Source organism: Phodopus roborovskii, unplaced genomic scaffold (assembly GCF_943737965.1).
Source record: "Phodopus roborovskii unplaced genomic scaffold, PHOROB, whole genome shotgun sequence".
Lineage (NCBI taxonomy): Eukaryota > Metazoa > Chordata > Mammalia > Rodentia > Cricetidae > Phodopus > Phodopus roborovskii.
Genome location: NW_026125554.1, coordinates 1,887,002 through 1,905,845, shown reverse-complemented (window position 1 = coordinate 1,905,845; position 18,844 = coordinate 1,887,002). Strand labels below are relative to the sequence as shown.

General features: G+C 55.3%; 2 protein-coding genes and 1 non-coding gene across 4 annotated transcripts; 2 read left to right on the top strand and 1 right to left on the bottom strand.

The window, feature by feature from the left end:
- The first annotated feature begins 1,771 nt into the window (after window positions 1–1,771).
- Window positions 1,772–7,676, top strand: Grin3b (glutamate ionotropic receptor NMDA type subunit 3B). The gene is made up of 9 exons (XM_051177437.1): window positions 1,772–2,188; window positions 3,656–4,248; window positions 4,438–5,470; window positions 6,208–6,353; window positions 6,437–6,552; window positions 6,640–6,791; window positions 6,962–7,126; window positions 7,200–7,267; window positions 7,364–7,676. The coding sequence occupies exons 1-9, from the start codon at window positions 1,772–1,774 to the stop codon at window positions 7,674–7,676; spliced, it is 3,003 nt and encodes a 1,000-aa protein (XP_051033394.1).
- A 15-nt stretch (window positions 7,677–7,691) lies between these two features.
- Tmem259 (transmembrane protein 259) lies at window positions 7,692–14,620 on the bottom strand. Of its 2 annotated transcripts, XM_051177436.1 has the most exons (11): window positions 14,335–14,616; window positions 10,058–10,315; window positions 9,872–9,971; window positions 9,679–9,789; window positions 9,457–9,579; window positions 9,278–9,378; window positions 9,120–9,177; window positions 8,964–9,047; window positions 8,760–8,892; window positions 8,532–8,631; window positions 7,692–8,439 (listed from the first exon to the last, which is right to left on the bottom strand). In XM_051177436.1, exons 1-11 carry the CDS (start codon window positions 14,548–14,550, stop codon window positions 8,005–8,007), a joined length of 1,719 nt encoding a protein of 572 aa, XP_051033393.1. In that variant the 5' UTR covers window positions 14,551–14,616; the 3' UTR covers window positions 7,692–8,004. The 2 variants fall into 2 exon arrangements, with proteins under 2 accessions (XP_051033393.1, XP_051033391.1); XM_051177434.1 differs by having other exon boundaries at window positions 8,964–9,177; window positions 14,335–14,620.
- A 1,038-nt stretch (window positions 14,621–15,658) lies between these two features.
- LOC127216818 (U6 spliceosomal RNA) lies at window positions 15,659–15,765 on the top strand. Its single transcript, XR_007834045.1, has one exon. It is a non-coding gene; the product is annotated as a U6 spliceosomal RNA (small nuclear RNA).
- Window positions 15,766–18,844: the final 3,079 nt, after the last annotated feature.

Genomic DNA, 18,844 nt, shown 5'->3' with positions numbered 1-18,844 from the left:
GAGAACTCTAGCACCATCCAAGGAGATGAGATTGGTGGCACCTCAGCCTTGGGGAGAGTGTCCTGAGGATCCCTGAAGTGGTGTGGCGGTCCCAGGCAGGAACCATGAAGGACCCCTAACCTGATATAGCTTGGAGCCCTGGCCGGGTGCCTAGACTGCCTGCCATCCTCAGAGCCAAGCCATCTCATTAAAAGTCAGCTCAAGGTGCAATCTGTCTTGCTGGCGTTTATATTTGGTTAATGGATGTTTTCCCTTTAATGCTGGCTCTGCAAGGAGAATGAGGATGGTGGGGGAGTGGATTCATTCATTAGGGCTGAGTGTTCCCGCAGGCGGCTGCCAGACATGATCTTGGGAGAATGCCATATTTTCCCAGGTCTTGCCTGTGAGGACAGACCACAGAGTTCCCAGCAGGAGCCTCCTGGTGAGGGAAGCCTTTGGTTCCTGATCCTGCAGGCCACACTCAGGAGATAACCAGACCTGAGTTAGTTGAGTTGGGGAACCTAGACAACTGGGAGCTATAGAGAGTTCTGGAATGGTGGAGGCCAGAAGTGTAAGCAATTGTTTAAGCAGTTATGGAGGGCCTACTGTATGCAAGGCCCTGAGAGGCAGGAGTCACTGAACTGGATCTACCCTTGTCCCCCCCTGAACTGAGAGGGGCCAGTGGTCCCTAAATGAGTCAATAAGAAAATGAGTCTATGGGAGTGATGTGATGTGTGTTCTGGGTTTTTCACAGCAGGATATTTGACACTGGTTTTTAAAGGTTAAAGAAGGGTTCTGGAGGACAGAAAGATTGCTCTGGTTAGTTCAGAATGCTTTTTGAGGGGAACTTGACTTTGATTCCAAGCACCCATGCAGAATGGCTCTATCCAGCTCCAGGGGATCCAGTGGTCCCTGAGAGCATTGCCCTCACATGCATGGACCCAGCCCCATACAAAAACTAATTAATCCCAGCGCTCTGGGAACAGAGCCAGGTGGATCTTGAGTTCAAGGGCAGCCTGGTCTAAATACAAAGTTCCAGACCAGTCAGGGCTATGTAATGAAACCCTCTCAAAAGAAAAAAAAAAAAAAAACTACAAAACTACTACTATTTTTTTTTGTTTTTTTGTTTTTTTTTTTTGTTTTTTTTTTTTTGTTTTGTTTTTTTGTTTTTTTTTTTGTTTGTTTGGTTTTTTTTTTTTTTTTTTTTTTTGCTTTTTGAGACAGGGTTTCTCGGACTTAGAGATCTTTAGAGATCTGCTGCCTCCCTCTGCCTCCCAAGTGCTGGAATTAAAGGCAAGCACCAATAATAATAAATATTTTAAAAGAGAACAAAAGCCAACAAGATGGCTCAGTAGGTAAACACCTCTTCAATGCGGAGGACCCATAGGTGGAGAGGAGAGAAGAGACAGACCCCCAAAAGCTGCCCCACATAGCTGCGGAGTGCACCTTCCCACACAAACCCAAGATGTAAATACAGAGTTTTTTTGTTTTGTTTTTTAAGTTTGTGATTCAAGATTGTTGCTGGAGGGCAGATCTACCTTACAGATTTCCACCAGATGTGCCTGCCTCAGTTTCCCCCAGGGTGCACACAGTATTGAGCTGGTAGACACTGCTCTGGGAGCTCCCATCTGGGCCGTGGGAGGCATCACCCAACCCTGCCTGCCCTGCGAGCCACAGCAAACTCAGGCAGCAGCCCAGCTCCTCCTTCAGTGGATGCCAGGACCCGCAGGAAGGACGGGAGCGAGCTGGCCCAGGTGTCCCCTCCTTCCCCGCACACAGTGGCAACTTAGGGATGGAGTGTGTGTGGACGTTGTGGCTCGGCCTGGCGCTGGGGTCCTGGGCAGTGCGCGGTCACCCTCAGCCCTGCGGGGTTGCCACACGCGCTGGGGGCTCGGTGGTCCGCCTGGTTGCGCTCCTGCCCCGAGCGCCCGCCGCCCGCGCCCGCGTCCTGGCCGCCCTGTCCAACCCCGCGCCGCGACTGCCGCACAATGTGAGTCTGGAACTGGTGGCCGTCGCGTCTCCTGCCCGGGACCCCGCGTCGCTGGCCCGGGGTCTGTGCCAGGTCCTGGCACCTCCCGGCGTGGTGGCCTCGGTAGCCTTCCCCGAGGCGCGGCCCGAGCTGCGCCTGCTGCAGTTCCTGGCGGCCGCCACGGAGACCCCGGTGCTGAGCGTCCTGCGGAGGGAGGCGCGCGCGCCCCTAGGAGCCCCGGTACGAGGGGAGTGTGGGAGACCCTGGGGTGCGGGGATAGTAAGCAACCAGAAGCCCCACACTTCTTCACCAGGGGATGGAGAGGATCCTTGTCCCAGCCCTTCCCTCCCAAGCATGCCTTGGCTAGGAGGGTGCTCCACTCTAACTCACCCTGGGCTTGATCAGTGTGGGAAATCCTCCCTGGAGCCCATATTTCCCTCCCAGGGTCCCTACAGGCTAGGCAACTCCCTAACCCACAGCTCTTTGGTGGCCTCCACTCAGCACTGGTCATCTTCACCTCTACATCATATCCTATCCTTGTTATGTCTTTCTTATTTTTTTTAATTTTAATACTTAATGTTTTGAGACAGCCTCTCGCTATGTAGACCAGGCTAGCCCTGAATTCACAGAAATCCACCTGCCTCTACCTCCTGAGGGCTGGGATTAAAGAAGTGCAGCATTACACCCAACTAGGTTGTTTCTTCATACAGGAGCTCTTGTATCTAAACTGACTCTGAGTAAACTGGTCTCACTCCAGACCAAGGCAGGACAACAAAAGAACCCACCAAGGCTGGGGACCCTGGGACACAGGAGACCTTCTTCAATAACCTGTCCTTAGGTTGCATCTAGGGAGACTCTATAGCCCAAGATGAAGGCCACTGACCCATGTCCCTGGAGTCCCTGTATCCCTGAAGGCTCCTTGGTCTGGTGGGAAGCTGAAAACCCAAGATAATGATGGCCCCTTCCCTGGGAACTGCAGCCACCTGTACTTCCTGCGTCCTCTGGGGTTGGCCTGGCCAGCCTCCCTCCACAGAGCTGTGGTGTCCTCATGTCGTCCAGGCACAGTGTCCCTGCCAGGCAGCACCCACTGGTTTTTGGGTGTCTGCCAGGGCTGCTATGTATTCCAAGTGTGCAACACAAACCCCCAAGAGCTTTTGGAGTGTGCTGAATACCAACCTGAGCAGGTGGAGGGGGGAAACAAAGTTTGGGAGAGGTCAAGAGAGATGCAAGATTCTCCCTGGATAATGTCAAGGTCTGTCTAGAGAAGAAACAACAGAGCTAGGTTTTGAAGGATGTATAGGAGTTAAGTGGCATAGAGAGAGAAGGGTCTTGTAGCTGGTGGAATGTTACATGCAAATAAAGTAAAACAAGGGAGGGCTGGGGCCAGGGTTCATTTGGTAAAATTCTTGTATGCATGAAGTCCTGGATTCCATCTCAGCATGGAATGAACTGGAAGTAGTACATGCTTGTCATCCCAGGGCTCTGAAGGTAGAGGCAGGAGGATTGTGAGTACAAGGTTGCCCTTAATTACACATAGCACATTCAAGACCAGCCTAGGGGAAGGGGGTACCAGGTAGCCATGGATGGGCTGAGAGCATGGGTAAGCTGAAGGGGCCAGGATGAGGACAGCTTGGCAGGGTGGGATGGAGATGGTGCTGTGAATACAAAGGTCACCAGCCAGCCCTGACTGGAACCACTTCTTCCCAGACCCCGTTCCACCTGCAGCTGGACTGGGCCAGTCCTCTGGAAACCATACTGGATGTGCTGGTGTCCCTGTTACAGGCACATGCTTGGGAGGACATTGCTCTAGTACTATGCCGTGTCCGGGACCCTGGTGGCCTTGTGACACTCTGGACTAGCCGTGCTGGCAAGGCCCCAAAGTTTGTGCTGGACCTGAGCCGGCTGGACAGTGGGAATGACAGCCTTGAGGCTGGACTGGCCCTGCTAGGGCCACAGGAGGGAGGGGAGGGCCTAGTGCCGGCAGCTGTTCTCCTCGGTTGCAGCGCTGCCCGTGCTCATGAGGTCCTGGAGGCCGCACCACCCGGTCCCCAATGGTTACTGGGCACACCATTGCCTGCCGAGGCACTGCCCACAGCTGGCCTTCCACCTGGGGTGCTGGCACTGGGAGAAATCAAGCGACCCTCACTGGAAGCTGCCATCCACGACACAGTAGAGCTTGTGGCTCGGGCACTCAGTAGCATGGCCCTTGTGCACCCAGAGCATTCCCTAATTCCAGCTGTGGTCAACTGTGAGGACCTGAAACCAGTTGGATCTGAGTCATCTGGTCGCACCTTGGTTCGGTGAGTAGGGTTCAGCTTAGGGGAAGGAGGCAGTCTGGCATTGTCCCCAGTAGAAACAGAACCTAGAGAGTTGGGTGGCTGCCTCTCCATCTTTGGAACTAGAGCTCCCATGGATTCCAGGCAGGTAACAGTCGAGCAAGGGGCAGGTCTCTCAGAGTTGTGACAATCCCTATCCTTTATATTCCCCAGATTTCTGAGCAACACCTCCTTCCAGGGCCGTACAGGGGCTGTGTGGGTGACAAGCTCCTCTCAGGTGCATGTGTCTCGGCATTTCAAGGTGTGGAGCCTGCGCCGGGACCCACTGGGTGCCCCGGCGTGGGCAACAGTGGGCAGCTGGCAGGATGGACAGCTGGACTTTAAGCCAGGGGCGGCTGCTGTTCGTGTCCCATCTCCATCTGGTACCCAGGCGCGGCCAAAGCTACGAGTGGTAACTCTGGTGGAACATCCATTTGTGTTCACCAGGGAATCCGATGAAGATGGGCAGTGCCCGGCTGGGCAGCTATGTCTAAACCCAGGCACCAATGACTCGGCCAGGCTGGATGCACTGTTTGCAGCATTAGCCAATGGCTCAGTACCCCGCACCCTGCGAAGATGTTGTTATGGCTACTGCATTGACCTGCTAGAGCGGTTGGCCGAGGACCTGGCCTTTGATTTTGAGCTTTATATTGTGGGTGATGGCAAATACGGGGCCCTGCGTGATGGACGCTGGACAGGCCTGGTGGGTGACCTGCTGGCTGGCCGGGCACATATGGCTGTGACCAGCTTCAGTATCAACTCCGCCCGGTCCCAGGTGGTGGATTTCACCAGCCCTTTCTTCTCCACCAGCCTGGGCATCATGGTGCGCACACGGGACACAGCCTCACCTATCGGGGCCTTCATGTGGCCCCTGCACTGGTCTATGTGGGTGGGCGTTTTTGCCGCCCTGCATCTCACAGCGCTCTTCCTTACCCTGTACGAATGGCGAAGCCCTTATGGGCTCACACCCCGTGGCCGCAACCGCGGTACCGTCTTCTCTTACTCCTCTGCACTCAACCTCTGCTATGCCATCCTCTTCGGACGCACTGTCTCCAGCAAGACACCCAAGTGTCCTACTGGACGCTTCCTCATGAACCTCTGGGCAATCTTCTGCCTGCTGGTGCTGTCTAGCTACACGGCCAACCTGGCTGCTGTCATGGTCGGGGACAAGACCTTTGAGGAGCTGTCTGGAATCCATGACCCCAAGGTGGGGGCTGGGAAGGCTGAGAGGCTAAGGGTATAGTCAGGGTGGGATGGGCACTGGGCTCAGCAGGAATGGGTGACGACCTCCAGCACACTCCCTTCTCTAGAGACTCGCTGAAGTGCTGGAAACAGTTTATAGGTCCTTGTCCCACCCCGACCACGCCCCCAGCCCCTCAGTGGGGGATTCTAGGTGGAGCTCCACCTCTGATGACACCTGCCTCCATTCTCACTCTGTAGACCCTGCTAGCCTCCAGCTCACAGAGATTTGCCTGCTGGGATTAAAGGCCTGCACCACCACTCCTCCATTCTTAAGCATCAGTTCTTTAAAAAACCAAAAAGCAAAACAAAAACTGCTTCCCACTGCAGGGATGACAGGCATGTTGAAGCACAACTGGATTTATTTTAATCTTTCATATTTTTGGAGGTCATGGTGTTTCTCATAGCTCCTCCCCTCTTTGGGATCCAGCTCATCCTGTTCTGCTGACACCCAGCCCCAGGCTTGTGTTCTCCTGCAGCTAGGTTTGCCCAATGCTCTAGCTACCAAAGTAGTTAATGGCCACGGCCATGGCCAGGTGAGGACTGGGGGTGGGGGCGAAAGCAGAAAGAATTGGCATGTCTCTGGGGTTCCCAGGTGGAGCATTTGCAGAGTTGATGAATCTGAGCTCAGTGCGAGGCCCCTGCACGATCAAGCAAGCCGTGGTCGGGGGCGCAGGCTGCTAGCGGAGCTCTCCTCCTCTGCAGCTGCACCACCCTTCCCAAGGCTTCCGCTTTGGCACCGTGTGGGAGAGCAGTGCAGAGGCCTACATCAAGGCAAGTTTCCCTGAGATGCACGCACATATGCGACGCCACAGTGCACCCACCACTCCACACGGAGTGGCTATGCTCACGTGAGTCTGTGGGGGTCCCGTGCAGCGTCAGAGGGCTGCCTGCCCCTCAGGGCCTGCTGACCTTGTACCATCCTGTCCCACAGGAGTGACCCACCCAAGCTCAACGCCTTCATCATGGACAAATCACTACTGGATTACGAGGTATCCATTGATGCGGACTGCAAGCTGCTCACTGTGGGCAAACCCTTCGCCATCGAGGGTGAGTGCATAGCACGTTCCGGGGATCCCAGCTGTGGGTGCATGGAGCTCTAGTGGAGCCACCTCCCACCCAGTTCAACCTCTCTAGGCTATGGCATAGGGCTGCCCCAGAACTCTCCGCTCACCTCCAACCTGTCGGAGTTCATCAGTCGCTATAAGTCCTCAGGCTTCATTGACCTGCTCCATGACAAGTGGTACAAGATGGTGCCTTGCGGGAAGCGGGTGTTCGCCGTGACAGAGGTGGGCAGGTGCCTGGGTTACAGGGTGGGGAGCTCTGGCTATGCTTTCGTGCATTCCTGCTCACCCTTCACAGCCCCAGCACCTCTTCCTTCATGAGATTTCCCTGCCTAGCTGCCCTGCCCCTAGGTCCACATCCTGACACCCCCTGGGGACCTTGCTGCTGTCTACAGACGCTGCAGATGGGGGTCTACCACTTCTCGGGGCTCTTCGTGCTGCTGTGCCTCGGGCTGGGCAGCGCACTCCTTAGCTCCCTGGGTGAGCATGTCTTCTACCGCCTGGTGCTGCCGCGCATCCGCAGGGGCAACAAGCTGCAGTACTGGCTTCACACGAGCCAGGTGAGACAAGGACAGCGTAGGGTGTGGCGGAGCACTCCAGACACCCTCTGACACATTTTGTCTGTGTCCCTAGAAGATTCACCGAGCCCTCAACACCGGGACACCAGAAGGGCAACAGGAGAGGGTGGAGCAGGAGCGCAGGTGAGAACGGGACAGGGGGAGGCGTGTGTGTGTGTGTGTGTCCCCTAGGCAGGTGGGCTGCATGGGGCACCGCCTGCCTCCTTCTCTCTGTCCTAGTGGCTCCGAGGAGGAGCAGCTGCGTGCAGCAGAGGGAGCAGGGCGCTGGAGGCGGGTGCGCAGGGCGGTAGAACGAGAGCGGCGTGTACGTTTCCTGCTGGAAACTGGAGAGGGCAGTGGGGACCGCCCGTGGCTCTGCTCCAACGGGCCTGGGCTGCAAACCGAGCTCCGGGAGCTAGAGCTGCGCATTGAGGAGGTGCGGGAGCGGTTACGCACTGCACTGCTGCGGCGCGGGGAGCTGCGTGCCAGGCTAGGGGACTGCACTCGGCTCCGGCCACTGCGACTGATGCAGGCACCACCCACGGAAAGCTGAAAGACCACACAGCCGCGCTGTCCATGACAGTTTATTCTATATACAAACACGACTCTGTACACTGCAATTAAATAGCGTTGAATATGCGCCCCGCGTCCTCAGCCGCCACCTGCGAGTCCGGCCCGGCCCGGGCGCTCAGCCCCGTGCGGGCGTCGTGTGGAAGGCACTGGGGAGCACCAGGCGGCCAGCGGCCACGCGCCCACCGCACCTTGCCGCCCTATCCCGGCCGCTTCCAGAACCTTCGCCGCCAGCCCCTCTCCCTGCAGACCATAGCTCTCGCAGGCTCCAGCTGAAGCCCCGCCGGGAACCGGGCACAAAGTCGCTGCTTTCAGGACCCAGAAGGCGACGGTGCATCCTCCTGAGGGGCCCCGGGGTCGGGGCGCGCGCTGTCCGGGGTGTTGGGGGCCGCTGGCCGCCGCTCAAGCAATGAGGCGCTCAACCCGGATAGGAAGGATGCGTCCGAGATGATGGCGGCAGTCTCAGCAACCCAGCCGAGGTCACTGCCGGATACTGAGGCTGCGGCACCCAGTGAGCCAGGCCCTGATGCCCCACCGGCGGGTGAGGAGCTAGAGCTGGGACCCAGCGCGAGCTGAGGGCCAGGATCTGGGGTGGCTGGAGAGCCAGAGTTGTTGTTGAGGTCGTCAGGCAGCGCCGTGGGGGTCCCGGGGCCCAGCTGTGGTGTCTGCAATAACATCTCCTGGATGCGGATCTGCTGCAGGATGGCCGGCAACTCGTAGTGGTGGAAGAAGTATATCATGGAATGCTGTGAAGGTCAGGGGTCAGGTGAGTGAGGCTAGATAGTAAGGCCTGCCAGTCTGAGGGTGTGGAGGACAGCGGGGCTCGGGCGGCCCTCACCTGGATGAAGAGCCAGGAGGTGACCAGGGCCAGGCTGCTGTACTGTCCGTTGAAGCGGTAGTGGTAGGCGTAGAAGGCGAAGTGGTACAAGTAGAAGAACCTGCCAAGAGGGAGAAGCTACCCTGCCAGACAGGCCCCTCCCTGATCCACCCAGATGAACCTCCAACCCCACCCTCATCTGACCCCACCTCCACCCAACCCCTCCTTCCGACCACGCCCCATACCCACCTCAGCCAGTGCCGCTTGCTGGTATTGGTGTGGCAGCAGATGGCATCATACTGGTCGGCCAGCCACACGATGAGGATGATGTAGAAGGCCGTGGTGGTGTCATTGAAAAACTCAGACATGATGGCTTCCATTCCTGCGGGAACACGCGGCGGGGTTGGCGTGGGTGGGGCAGGGCGGGGGCAGGGGCGCAGCGGGGGTCCTCACCGACGAGGGCCAGGATGACGGTCAGCAAGGGCGCTGCGGGGAAGGCGATGGCCATGTTCATCTCCAGCATCTGCAGCAGGTCCACTGCGGGCACAGGGCGGCCGCCCATGAGGGCCTGGGGAGAGCCCACCCCACCCCCGGCCGGCCAGGACTCACCGATGAAGACGAAGATCTGGTGGTGCGAGTAGCGCAGCAGCATGGATACACTGAGGGTCTGTGGGCAGGCGGGCAGGGTCAGGGCGTGGGAGCCCAGGGAGCTGACCCCCAGCCCAGAAGGCCCCGCCCAGGGGCACCAGCCACTCCCATTCACTCACAAAGATGACCATGATGACAAAGGCCGCTAGGTACGATGTCCGTGCCATCCACATGCTGACAAAGCGGTAGTGCTCCCCAGATACCACATTCCTCAGGAAGCCTGGGGGAGGCAACCGTGAGCAAAGGGTGGCTACCCGCCATCCTTCCCCACCCCACTTCTCCCCTCCAGGAGCCCCACCCTTGTTCTCCTCATTCTCTGCTAGGCCCTTCACACTGGACATGAGGATGTCATCATAGCCCAAGAACTCGTCCAGCAATAGGCGGCTAAAGCGGTCCCCAAAGCACTGGTCTCTTGTGGGATCTGCAAGTACATGGGGGTCAATATTGGTCACAGAAGCCAGAGAGTTCTCTGCTTTCCTTGGCCTAGTCCCAGCCTGCCAGCGTGCCCAGGCTACCTCACCTAGGGTGACTACCATGACAGGGATGCTCAGGCGCTGGCGTGTGGCCTGTGACAGGCGCAGGAAGCCATATTCCAGTGAGTATTCCACAATGTACTCATCCTGCGGCCATACTGCAGGGACAGGGACAGAGTGGTTAGCTGGTTCCACCCTCGGCATGGCCCTGTCACCCTCCCTGCCTGGGTCCCCGCACACCTTTCGTTGGAGTCTCAGGGAAAGGGAAATCCTGGCTGTCATTCAGGGCATCTGTGCCACTTGGCGGCTTGAACACCTTGGGCTCAATGTCCAGCTCAAACTGCAGGCAGAGGATCAAGGTATCAGTGGAGCCTTCAGGAAGCAGTCCCCGATGGTCCACTGGGTGCGTGCCTCACCCCTGCTCACCTTGATGGAGCTGTTGTTGAACATCTCCACCGTCAGCTCTTCCTCCTCCAGCTCCAGGCCCCCTGGCTCCAGCTCCAGGCTGCTGAGGCCCCCATCACAGAACTGCAGGACCACTGGTGCCCGGCTAGAGTTGTGGCGGACCTCCACCCGCAGAACACCCTCCCGTGGCCACCGATCCCGAACATGCTCCAAGCAGTTGATGGGCGACCGGGAGAAGACAATGTGTATGTATGCCAGCACGAAAAGTACAAACAGGGCCTGGGGGAAGGAGAGAGCGAGCAGTCAGCAGGGCAGAGGGACACCCCTTTCCCAGCCAGGATGGCACTGGCTGCCTGTGCCTCCTTAGGTCCCCGCTGGCCTAGGGTTCCCTATACCACCACTCTCCAGCAGGTGCTTCAACTCAAAGCTGCCTGAGGGGACCCCAGCCTCACTGCTGTTCACTGACAGAGCCCCTGACCTCACCACCTAAGAATAGCCACTATCCCCAGCAAGGCACCGTCTGCCCTGTTCCAGGACTGACAGGAGCCACAAGGACACAGCTGACCTGCTTGGGAAATGTAGCTTCACCTAGAAAAAGATAATGACCACTCTTGCTGGTAACCCTGTACCCAGGAAACCCTGGGCCATGTTGGGGATTGGGGTAGCTCTTGGCATGGAACAGGTAGAAGACAAGAATTCTGCTCAATACCCTGCAGGGTTCAGGATGCCCTGCTAAGACCAACCCAGCTCCACATATTCAAGTACAGGTTAAGAAAGAAAGAAAGAAAGAAAGAAAGAAAGAAAGAAAGAAAGAGAAAGAAAGAAAGAACCCAAAACCAAAAAATCATACAGGTTATCCAGACGGCTCAGTTTTGTATGACTTTCCCACCAAGCTCGAGAACCTGAGTTTGATCCCCAGGACATGAACACAAGGTGGAAGGAGCAATTTGACACCTGCAAGCTGTTCTGATCTCTACATGCATACTGTGGGAGATGCATGCTCCCACATACATATGTATTCATACACATACAAAATAAACAAACAGAATACATTTTTTTGTTGTTGTTTATTTGTTTTTTGAGGCAGGGAAGTCCTGGCTAACCTGGAACTCAGGACATCTGCCTGCCTCTGCCTCCTGAATGCTAGGATTAAAGACGTGTGCCACTACTACCTGGCTACAAATTTTTAAAGTCACAGATCACTTGTTATTACTTACTAACCTCAAATACCCCTATGCTGGAGCAGGTATTCAAGGAGTCCCAACCTTGGGGAACAACCTTCCCTTTCTCTATTCAGTGTGTGGGTGACTGTGGAAATTGCCTAACCCTGTCGTTCTCAACTGTGGCTGTAATCTCTTGGAGGGAGGGCTTGAATAAGCCTTTCACAGCTATCACCTAAGACCACCGGAAAAACGCAGATATTTTTATATTACAATTAATAACAGTAGCAAAATTAGCTATGAAGTAGCAACAAAATAATTTTATGGTGGGGGGGGTCACCACAACATGAGGAACTGTATTAAAGGGTCACAGCATCAGGAAGGTTGAGAACCACTGCCCTAACTCCTATAAAGTGGAGTTCAGGGATGTTCTCAGCACCTGCAAACCCCAGGATGTCCCACACGTGCCATGCCCTTGGGCTAAAGGGAACCCTGCACTCTGTGGGCCTGTTTGGGTAGGCTTCCTCTATGGCTCCTCCTAACCCCTTACCTTCGCACCACATCTCCACTGTCCAGTACAGATCCTTGTCAGCAGATCCATGAGAACTAGGACCCTGGCCCAATAAGGTGGGAGTCACCAGGGCCACGACAGTCTTAGACAGCCTCGCATGGCAAATGTGTGCACTCAAATCCCTACACTCTTCAGGGACAAGACTGGACTCCCAAAGCCCACTCCCAAGAAACTCCGCCATGGCAAACCAAACAGCACTTTCCCAGCCTGCTGTTAAGGGGACATAAGCAACCTAAGGCCAGAACCAGGCAAGACCTCCTTGCTCCTCACCCTGGTATGCCTGCTGCCCAGGTCCCCCTCTGCAGTCTGATGACAGAGTTGGGTAAACAAAGCACCCAGCCCTCCTAGTAGTGACCTGAGGGGATGCAGAACAGGTAGAGGGTGGAGGGACGGAGACCAAGGCTAAAGTCCTGAGATAACCACACCTAAAGCTGACATCCAGCAATGTGAACTGTGAGGCTCTCCTGGGGCAAGAAATGGATTTATCAAGTTTCATTAAGTCTGACAACCCCAGGCTGAGACAGGATGCAGCGGCTCCTGCCAGCCAGGCCCTGGATCTACATACTGGTCAACTAGAGGCAGAGGGAGGTAGATACTGGACAGGTGGACATATCCTGGGTCCTCTCTTCTCACCACAGCTGCTTTTGCCAATCTACAATTGCCCACCTGTCACTGAGCTAGTGTCTGGCAACCCACTCAGGCCCTGGGGCCACTCCTCTACTCATCTACACACTCGGTGCCACAGAGCCAGGCACTGAGCTTGGCCATGCTGGCCGCGTGGGGGCTGCAGGCTACCTCCTGCAGATACCTGCCACCACCAGGGTTCTCAGGACACCCTATACCCTGTAGGCAGGTGGGTGTTTCACTCCCACCTAATCTGGCGTCTGGAGCTGCCTGAAGTGGACACACAACACCAGCCTCAGTCAGGATCTTCAGGAGATCTTGGCCCACCCAAGGGTGCCACACAGCACCTTCCAACAATCAGATCTCCGCTTACAGCAGGAATGTGAGCTGGTACCATTATTCCTTGCCCTTCAACACCTGCCAGTGTCCTAAGGCACCATGTAGTGCCCTTTATCCCACAGTGGCCCACCCAACACAGCTGTTTTCAAAGGCACCAGAGGCCCTCAGGTTAGGTCTCTCTAATTTCAGTCTTTGAGGCCATAAAGTCAGCAAAAGGGACACCAAGGCCAGCAGGTCTCCCTGGACTTCTGCAGGAGCTGACTCCTAGGCCTGGCAGGCCTTGGCCATCAGACACCTCCCCTCTATGAAGGCTAGGAGGAAGCTGGGCAGGAAACAAGCAACAGGACTCTCTGAAACCTCAGCAGCCCCAGAAACAAGCCGCTAAATGTCCTGTTTGTCCCAGTTAATAAAGCATGGGGTACTGGTGGTAGTGGTGCATGCTTTTAATCCTAGCACTCAGGAGGCAGAGGTAGGCAGACCTCTGTGAGTTCAAGGCCAACCTTGTCTACAGAGCTAATTCCAGGACAGCCAGGGCTGTTACACAGAGAAACCCTGTCTCAAAAAAACCAAACCAAACCAAACCCAAAAAACAAAACACGAAGTCAATTGTCATCCAACAGATCCCTGGCTTTGATTACGTATCTTGCACCCCCAACTGAGGGCTGCCATCGGAGACTTTGAGGGTGTAGAAGGCCCACTGGCTCATCTGCAGACCACAGACTCACATCTCTCTTGAGCTCATGTCTGAAAGCTCTGTGAAACCCTCAAAAGTATTAGCTCTGGAGCACTGCCAGGAGACAGTCCCACCTTTTACAGGAAAAGTCCTCCAACATTAGTATATCCACCACCATGCCACACCTCCAACACCCCAGCCAGTTCCTCTCTGACGGCTGTCATAGGCAAGACGCCCAGTGAGAAATAGCCTGGTGCCTATCCCTCCCAAGCAGCCTTTTTGAGTGAGAACTCAGTGCCTCCCAGGAGCTCAGCAGGAAGACAGCCAGGACAGGTGCTGGCAACTGGCACTTCTCAACAAGACTCAGGCAGGCATGAGGTTCCTGGCCAACCTTGGGCACTGGCTGTGACTCTGCTGCTGACCCTAATGAGGTAACCTCACCCAAGAGCCACAAAGGCCTGGCAAGAGTCTGAGAAGAGTGAAGTGACATAAAAAGGACAACGACCAGGGGACCAGGGGAGGCTCAAGGCGGGGCTGCAAGGGAAGGGCTAGTAGGGACAATACTCAAATGAGACTCAGGGAATGACAGGTGGGGGTGGACCTACCGCCTAGGAGGTTGTCCACACTGGGCCCTCAGGATGGGATGGGAGTGACAGGTGGGAGGGTGGACCTCGAGTCCAAGATACTGTCCCAAGAAGTCACTGAGCTTGGTCTTGAGGGGAAAATGTCGGGGGCCTAGGCTCCCAGGCTGCAGAGTCAGAGGTCAAAGGGCCGGAGGCGGGGTCTGGGAGCTGGGGAAGTGGGGACCAGGTGGTTGCATTTGTGGGAAGATTGACAACTGGGTATCCAGGCATCAGGGGTCAGGTGCTGAAGCAGTGGGAGTGGGCATGTAGATGGCAGCTGGGGTCACAGGTCAGGGGTCAAAGGTCACCTTGAGTAGAACGAAGAACTCAAACAGGCGGCGGAAGGCAGGCGGGAATAGGCGCGAGTAGGTGACCGCCATCTTGAAGAACAGCGCGTGGAAGAGCCGGTCGCGCACGTTGATGAGCGGGTTGGGGTTGAGGTTGGGGCCGCGCGGACCGCGCACGGGCGCCGCGCCGCCGCCGCCGTTGGGCCCCGGCCCCGGGGCCGCCGCGTGCTCCGACATCACCGGCCCGTATCTCCCCGGCGGCCGCCGGCTGCCCCCCGCCGTGTCCCGGCCGCCGGATCCCCCCGCCGCCCCCGGCCACCGCCGCCTACACCTCCGCTCGCGTCCGTCCGGCCCGCGACACCGGCGAGAGCGCCGGGCCAGAGCGCCACCCGTGCGCGGGGCACGCTGGGATCGCCACGGCCGCCCCAGGAGGCCGGGCTGGGAGTATAAGAAGGTGGGGCGGAGCCTAATTCGTCTCACAAGTTTCGTACCTGTGCGTCAGTGCTGAGGGGAGGGTTCGCTTGGAGTCTAGTTTATTTTCCGATTGCTTCCCAAAGCATTGGTATTGCAGTTAGCCGCAACTGCGCTGAGCGGAGTTGTGTGTTGAGGCTCATTTACATTGGGCTCTGAGAGGCAAAGTGGCGTAGAGTCCGTTTTATTTGCGTAGGGCTCCAGGTTAACGGCGGCCGGGCTGAGGGACGTGACCTCAGAACCCGGGTCATTTGCATCGGGCTTTTGCTTTGCTGCGGCACTACACTGTTTTTCATAGGGATTCACTGGGACCAACTTCGCTAGAGGGCGGGACATTCCTGTCTCATTTGCATGTGGCTTTTTTATTAGCGCATGCTCATAGGAGGAAGGATTTAATTAGTACTCCACCGAGGGGCGGAGTCATGTGAAGACGTCATTAGCATATGGCTCACGTTAGCCCACCCTGTGCTGGGCTTCGTGATGCATCATTAGCATAATGTTTTCTATTGGTTGTTTCAGCGTTGGGGGCGGAGTTCATGGGGATAGTTATTAGCATAGAGTTTCACAAGCGCATCTACAACGCTAGAGTCGGCTAGGCTGGGTCTGGGCGATGGGTGAGGGGCGGAGCCTCGTGGTGCCTGTACATTTGCATATAGCTTCCCAGAAGGCTCAGCGGGAGAAAGCGCCGTTCAGAGGGCTATATTAATCAAAATATGAAGACTTTTTCAAGCATAAACACTTCTGGTGATCTCTGTTCCAAAGGTTGTTTTTTAGTTTAGCGTCCAAATACATTAAAGCCAACAGCAAAACTACTCTATGTGAAAAATGTTTTCTTTTGGTCCCTTTAAATACCTCAGGTGGGAGCGCCCTGTTTGTGCTCGCTTCGGCAGCACATATACTAAAATTGGAACGATACAGAGAAGATTAGCATGGCCCCTGCGCAAGGATGACACGCAAATTCGTGAAGCGTTCCATATTTTTGTTGCTTCTTACCCACTCATAAAAGGCTTTACCGACCCTTTACCGCATACACATCCTATATTTAGGATGAAGCTAAAGGGGCCTCCCCGAGGAACTCTATGCCACTGTATACCTACAGCGTGAGTAAGAACCCAGAGATGCTGAGAGAGCAAGCAAGAATGGGGCTTTGCACCGGGCAGAGGCTGAGGAACCCCTGCCTCCTAGCTTTCAGAGTGCACATTACACCTTGTACACAGGAGGCACTTGACAAATGCAGTCTTGACGTTATTGTGGAACACACACACCACCAGAGCGGCAAAACCTAGCCTGATCTTGGTGGAGAAATAATGGGGTCCCTTTCAGCCAGTGGCATCACTCACGACTGAGGGATGGGATTTTATTTCTTCTATTTACTTCTTGAGTAAGGGATCTTGCCATGTAGCGCTGGCTGTCCTGGAACTCGCCTTATAGATCAGGCTGGCCTCAAACTCAGAGCTCCTCCTGCTTCAACCTGCTGAGCGCTGGGCTCAAAGGCATCACACCTCCTCCCAGGTGAGTGGCAGCAGGAGCAGCGCAGAGACCTCGAAGGAGCTTGGTGCCCGATCCTGAGCTTCTGGAAGGCAGGCACAGCCAAAATTCCGAAGATTTTTGACCTGTCTATTTTTCAGACAAGGAGCCTGAAGTGTAGAGAAGGCTGATAAATACCCATCATCACAGTGAGATGAGAAGGATTTGAACCCAGGCTCCGAGGCTGAGGCTGGGAAATCTGCAGGCCTTTGGAGGGGAGGGAGAGAGACAGTGTCTGTCTGCCTCTGCCTCCTGAGTGCTGGGGTTAAAGACGTGGAATTTTAAAATTCCATTAATTTGAGATTCCAGGTCAGAGTTCTAATCATTAAGCTGCCAGAAGCCCAGAATCTTGGGTTCTGGGTGTCTGAGTTTTTATTTCTGGGATGTCAGTCCCTGGGCAGCAGGGACCGGGATCGGGGTTGAAGGTAGCATATGTTCCTGGCTGCATGGAATGGTGTTCCTTGCTTGCTTGTTTGTTTCAACCACTTCAATATTACGAAAATAGTTTGAGCTCAGGGGTGGGGACAGGACGAGGACAGAGATGTGGCAATAGCTTCACTTCAGGCCAGCCCCTGCTAAGAAATGGTTGAAGCTAGATTGATTTACTCACTTTTTTTCAAGGTAAGGTTTCTCTGTGTAGTCTCGACTATCTTGGAATTGGCTCTGTAGACCAGGCTGGCCTCAAACTCACAGAGATCCTCCTGCCTCTGCCTCCAAGGCCTACCAATTTACTCATTTTTTTTCATTGAAAAATTTTCAGACTGTGGTAGTTAATAATACTGGCACTAGGAAGGCAGAGGCAGGCAGAGCTCTGTGAGTTCAAGGCCAGCCTGCTCTACAGAACAACCCTGTCTCTGAAAACAGGTGCATGCAGTACCTACAGTGTCCAGAAGGGCCGCCCTCAGAGCAGTGGTGGTGCACACCTTTAATCTCAGCACTCAAGCAGAGACAGGCTGATCTCTGTGAGTTGGAGGCCAGTCTGGTCTGTAGAGTGAGTTCCAGGACAGGTTCCAAAGCTACAGAGACACCTTGTCTCAAAACAAACGAACAAAAAACAGAAGGGGTGCCAGGTCTCCTGGAGCTGTGAGCAGGCATCTGCTCTGAGCCATTTCTCCAGGACCTGCTTTGCTTATTTTTTACAAGATTTTATTTATCTTGTAAATGATATGAAGGGTGTGGGGTGGAGATGGAGGAAAGAAGGAAGGAAGGAAGGAAGGAAGGAAGGAAGGAAAGAAGGAAAGAAGGAAGGAAGAGGCAGAGAGGGCAGGCTGCAGAGTCTGAAGAGATGTCTGCTCAGTGGTCAGAGCATTGGCTGCTTGCACAGACGACCTGGAAGTATGTGAGAGCTGCAGTACCCTGATCCCACACTGAGCCTGCCCATGTACCCATACAGCATGGCTGCCCTGGGGCTTCATGCCTGGTCACAGAGCCTGCGCTGTCTCCAGCTCAGAGCTGTCTTGTCCAGTGCTCCACTGCACAAACAGGCCCTGAGAGGAGGAATTTGTCCCAAACTCATCCAGCTCCAAACTCATCCAGCTCCTACTCATGCTTTAACACCCCATGGCCTGTGCCCTCTCTGTCATGCAGTGGGTGTTCTTTGAGATCTTCAGGAGAAGTCTGTCTGTCTGTAATCTGTGGGCAGGGCAGAACTGTGAGTTGTCCCTCAGGAATGAATGTCATGCAGAGAGGGGCTGACTTGTTTGTTTTGAGGTGGGGTCTCATGTAGCCCAGGTTGGCCTGGAACTCTTTACGTAGCCAAGGATGACCTTGAACTCCTGATGCTGGAGCTGCAGCCTCCTAGCTGTGGAATGACAGGCAGACACCACCACACCTGATTGGTTTATTCATTCATTGATCCATCTGTAGATGTAGGGTGAGCTCAAGCACTTACTGAAAACCAGCCCTGTTCCCAGGGTATCTCGCCATCACACCCTCATAAGAGGGCCAGCGACCTCCAGCCTCAACTGGCAGGCCCTTCTGGTAGCTTCTCCACAACAGATGCCAGCCTCGGTTTTTAGTTTTTTAGTTTTTGTTTTTATTTTTAAACCATCCTCTATATGTTTGTGCCCTTTATTCTACCAGGTAGCTGTTTCATTTTGGACTGAGAAACTCCTACTCATCTGTCAATGCCCTAGCTCCCATGGCTTCCTCCTCTGAATTAGCCTACCCTGATTCGTGTCTACATCCACCAGCGACGAGATATTCCGGGGAGGAAACAAACTGGTAAGTGCCTGTAATGGCAGAGAAGGGCTCTCATTACAGATTTTAGTATAGGGTCTGAACCAAGAGTTCCCTGTCTCTCACTATGGTGCAGGGTAGAGAGGTAAAATGACACCTGGACTAGGTAGGAAGCCCATACCCCTCGCTGCCTCAGTTTCCCGTAACTCCAAAGGGAACGGTGGGGGCCGCTCCCGATCGGCTGGGATGCTGGGTGGCTCTGTCGGGCGGGGGTTCCCAGGCGGCCGAGGGGGGCTCAGGAAGTGGCGGCCACAAGAATTCGGCGCTTCCACACCTTATAAGGACATTTGCTCCG